This window comes from Centruroides sculpturatus, unplaced genomic scaffold (assembly GCF_000671375.1).
Source record: "Centruroides sculpturatus isolate CEXI.00-Female unplaced genomic scaffold, Cexi_2.0 scaffold446, whole genome shotgun sequence".
Classification (NCBI taxonomy): domain Eukaryota; kingdom Metazoa; phylum Arthropoda; class Arachnida; order Scorpiones; family Buthidae; genus Centruroides; species Centruroides sculpturatus.
Window position 1 is genome coordinate 592,829 of NW_019384813.1, and position 5,306 is coordinate 598,134.

Sequence of the window (5,306 nt, forward strand, 5' to 3'; positions counted from 1 at the left end):
TCTTTTTGGGCTCTAACATGTTTCATAATAAATTTACCTTTTAAAAAATCTCCACCTGGTTTTAATACTAAGAAAAAATATTTTCTTAGTATTAAACCATTTAAGATTCAACCAAAGGAACAAAACCATTTAAGATTCATTCAACTTTTCAGAACTTTATTTTATGCATTTCAAACAGATTTAATTGTCTTTTACTGAATTAAAATCCAGAATAAGCAAATTAAGATAGTATTAACATAAATTTCCTTGTTCTATGTAAACATATCAAAATACATGATGTTAAATTAGATTGAAGTTCTACCTATGTCAAATAGAGAGTTGCAATAACTTATAACGGGAGAAAAACGTTAGGTTTGTGAAGGTAGAATATTTTTCTTTTCGTAATTCATTTACATAATAAAATTTTAGATCTGAAAGATTTTTAACATTCTTAAAAAAGAATGTTAAAAAATTTTAATTGGATAAATTTAACAAAATGATTTTGATCTTTTATAGGAGTTTATCTTGTATATTTTTTCATGAGTTAATGTAATTAGAGGCTTAATTATTACATTCTTAACAATCAATGCATTTCAAGACTTTTTTTTTAATGTATTCTTAGAATGAGATTAAAGCATTCTGCTTATAAATAAGTTACATTTTATTAAGAACAAGATTTCTATTGTTCAATTGCTCACAACAGTAACTGGATATAATATGTCCTATTATTATTGTGTTTTATAATCTATCATCTTATCCATAAGTAAAGTTGCCACTTCTCTGAGTTTGACTCAGACTGCTTAGATTTTGAGTTTAATTATTTCTTCAGGTTTGTGAATTATATTACATAATTTAAACTCATCTCTTCTGCTGTATCATTACTGTGGGGTTAATCATTTGAAACATAGATGTACTGTAAATATTGGCATAAATATATTTATATTTTCATAACTATCATAATTTGCTACTCAAGATCATTTAGAGGTACACAGAACAACTTCTTAGTCCATCCTCATTGCAAGTAAGATTTGTAACTTAATATTTGTATTACTGAATATGGCTGAAATTGAAAATTTGCTGATGATCTAATAACTTAGTTACTTTTAAATTTTCCTCCCTCCTTCCTTTAAACAATTAGTTATTTTGCCACATCCTACATATTTAATAATGGAAATAAAACTATTAAGAGATTTATTGCAATTGACATAATTCTCTCAATAGTTTTATATATTTCATAATAGTATAGATTACAATTTCTTGTACAAATATATTTCATAAAAATTTCTGCATTTATACCAAAAATTTGTCAAATAAACCTACTGCTTAAAATCATATCATTTTGAACAATATCTTGCTAAAATACCTCAGTTTGTAAATTTTTCATTATTTCATACACATGAATCATTTAGTATGAAAAATCTTAAAAAATATAGCTTAAAGAAAACAAACACTTCAATGACATATGGTACCATGTGCTTTTGTTTCCCTGATACTGTAGCTTTTACTTTTGCATTTGGTGGTGCATTGAAACTTTTCATTGTGGATATAACATATTAACTTTAGTCTAGAAGTTACTTAGCATGTTGTCAAACTCTTCAGTGGTAAATCAGTAAATTTTATCTTTTTTATTGGTCTATTTTGGAAATTAGCTTTGCTTTGGCAGGCAATATGAATAAATTAATGTATTGTAGATCTGTTTTACAAAATTGATTGATTGTAATATCAAGAAGTAGCATATCAAGTGTGACAACGGTATGGTAGTGTCTAAAAATTGGTGACAAACATGACAATCAAATATCTTACTCAGCTCCTTAAATAATAAATCATCGAACACCTGACAAGCACGACAGTGTAGATCAGTGTTTCTCAACGGGGACGATATCGCCCCATGTGGGCGTTTTTCCATGTTGAGGGACGATTAGTAACAATTTATATTTTGGGGGGCAAAAAACAATTTTCTGGGTGATATAGTAAAACATTATATTAAGAATAATTAGATATTTTACTCATTATATCATACAATAATTAAACAAATAACATTATACTAGTCACTAGTCTATTCAACGCAGTATGAATTTGGTGTTAGTTTGGCCCATGGCATCAGAATTTTGAAGTGAAGGGGGTGATACTATGTAACGGTTTTATTGAAGGGGGTGACGATTTGTTAGAGATTGAGAAACACTGGTGTAGGTATTCAAAAAGACTTAAAATTAGTGTCATATTTGAATGACCCCATATTGTTTTTTATGTTAGTGAGTGGCAGCTAGTAGAAAAATAAAATAAAATGAAGAAGAATCATTGAGTACTATAAAAATTGTATTATTATTGTAAATTATCAATGAACATTCTTTAACTTGGTTAGATTAAATAAAGGTTTAAGTATTGCTATTGCTTGTTATCATGATTACTAAAATAAATTCTAAAATCATGTACCCTCAATATTTTAGTTCAGGATGTCTAAAATTATGTAAAATGAACAACTTTTTATTCACTTAAAATTTAAATTTTTAAAATATTTTTTTGCAAAGATAAACAGCATGAACAAATTATTTTGTTAACATTACAAGTGTTACAAAAAATAAAATAAAACAGCAAAATCTAAATTTTAAATTAATTTTATTTGATATTTAGGTTTAATCTGATGAAAAGTATACAATTAACATATTTTCATGCATATATTTTATTTAAAAGGCAATTTTAAAGGAGGTGCAGGTTATGCACTGGAGCTGTTTATACACTAATTTTAAATTGCAATCATAAACTTAATCTTTTGGAGCAATGGCTATTCCCAAAAATTCAGAGATATAAAATGGGTGTGTTATGAGTTTAATTTTTGTTCTAGAAATTTTCTGCAGGGTATATAAATATGCCATTGAGGCTTAAATGCATGCAAATATGGTATTTATGTTATGTATTGGGTTGAGTCATAAATAAGTTTGGTTTTCTAAACTGAAATTTATTTGACAATAAAATGTACAACAATAGACTTTAATCTAATACATATTCACAGTCAGTATTGATGACTTCTTGCCATCTTTTTGGGCAACCTGCCAATTCCCCTTGCATAAAATTCTGGTAGTTTTGAATCAAAACTCCTGAACCTGGTCATCATTTTAGAAGTGTTGCCTTGTAAAGCATTCTGCATTGCCTGGAAAAGATGAAAATCTGTTGGTGCCAAGTCCAGTGATATTGTGGATGAGGCAAAACAGACCAGCCACATTCCAAAATTTTTTCTTTTATAATCTTTGCTGTGTGCAACCTTGCATTGTCATGCAATAAGGTGATTTTTTTCTGTTAACAAGTGCAAGACTCTTTTCTTGAAGTTTTAGCTGAAGCTGTTCTAACTGTTGAACATATACATTTATAGTAACAGTTTCATTGCATGGCAACAACTCAAACTGGATAATTCCTTGATAATTCCATCATACACAACAAAATTTTTCTTCCATGCATAGTGGGTTTGGAGTGCAGTTGAGGCTAATTATCTTTGTCAACCCATTGTCTTTTTTCAATCAGCACTGTAACTAGCCTTTTATGTGCCCGGTGCGAGCTTCTGTAATTACACCCCAAAACTTGGTCCAAGTCATTTCTGTGCCCCCCAGGGTCTAGTTACTGCTCTAGTTACGGCAATGTTTTCAATGATATTTTCACGTGTGATTCACTTTTCATTGTCTGTAACAATTTTAGCCAAAAAAGATTCCCCTTTATGCCAAGAAAAGAAGGTAGCAGCTATTGACGTTTTGTTGGCCTTATTCTGTTCACTGAGGTTATGCAGAACCCAAACTTCCAGCTTGCTCACTTTCCCTAGTTTTTGGAGGTGGCAATTTATGGTTGACTGGAATATGTGCAGCTTCTCTGCTAACTCCCTTGTTATTTGTCATGGAATCTGTTCAATCAGGACCTTTAAAATGTCATCATCAAAGTCTGAGAATCATCCTGGTCATTATCTTTTAAAGACAAATCATCAGAACAGAATTTTGTAAACCACTTTTGAATTGCTCTGCCTGAAATTACTCCACTGCCTTAGGCATTACAAATCTTTTTTGCTGTTTCTGTAACATTATCATGTGAGAGTTTAAATCTAGTAATATGGCATATGTGTAATTTCAAATATTTCATTTTAAATGAATTCAAAACAATATTTTATTACATTATTGACACTTTAGTGTTAAAATTTACATTTAGTAACTATTTGCTAATATCCACTAATAAAACTTAGTTGAAAGAACACATCATCTGGCAAGAACTTGACAGTCATTTACATCTATCCATGAACTTGTTTATGACTCAATCCAATATATTATACTGTCATAAAAATTAATTTTATGGTATTAACTGCAATACATTTTGGGTCATGCAATAATAATTATGCAGTTAAATACTATTATTTTCTTTGCTTTACTTTAAGCTCGGAATCAGATGATGTAAAAAGATGCCAACCTTATTAATTATTTCTATAAGGCCTTCCATTCTTTTGATGAATATTCAAAAATATTTGTTACTGTGAAATTACGAATTTGAAATCCAAAATATAATTCTTTATATAAGTAAAAAACATTTCCTATTCTTGAATTTCTTTCCAAATATTACATTTCCTTCCAAAACTATCTTTTAATTTTAGAAAATTCATTTATAATTATACAATAATCATTAAAAAGCTAAATTACTTCCTACCTATATTCTTATAATTATTTCTGAATTAACACACAAAATCACAGACATTTCAAAATATATTTTGGAAAGATTATATTGATAATTTGTGTCTTATTGTGATATCCATAACTGAGAGGGGAAAAAACTGATAAACCAAAATGAAAATATAAAAATTTATATTGTTTCTAATAAAAATGAAAAAAGCTATCATTGTATATCAAGTATGAAAAAAATAATTTTTATAAGAACAATGCAGAATATCAACTAATGTATGCAAAATAAACATTAGATATTTTTTTAAACAGCATTTTCAAGACATTTTGTTTTGAATAAAATAACCAAATGAATATCAAAGTATATAAATGAACAATTACAGTTCCAAAACAATTAAAGAATTTTCAGTTTTAAAACTTATTTTGTATTTCAACTTTTATATTTATTTTCATTTTTTCACATGATGTACATTGATTATAAATGATACATCCTGGAAAAACTTGAAACAAAATGTTTAATAAAACATTATTCTGTTTAAACATATATGATGACTATTTCATCAATTGTTTTACTTATAGTTTTACTTATGTTGTAAATTCTTTTGGGATCAATAAGTTTATAAGATAAATAAGTGCAATAGACCAGAAAATAAACAGTTTGATTTTTATATATGCTGTTGA

The 5,306-nt window shown here is 27.8% G+C and overlaps 1 protein-coding gene across 1 annotated transcript in view; it reads right to left on the reverse strand.

The window, feature by feature from the left end:
- LOC111629799 (putative phosphatidate phosphatase) overlaps window positions 1–3,860 on the reverse strand; it is a 40,846-nt gene extending 36,986 nt beyond the window's left edge. The window contains exon 1 of the mRNA XM_023373708.1: window positions 3,779–3,860. Coding sequence (XP_023229476.1) covers window positions 3,779–3,860 — 82 coding nt within the window. The remainder of the gene's footprint in view (window positions 1–3,778) is intronic.
- Between the last annotated feature and the right edge of the window lie 1,446 nt (window positions 3,861–5,306).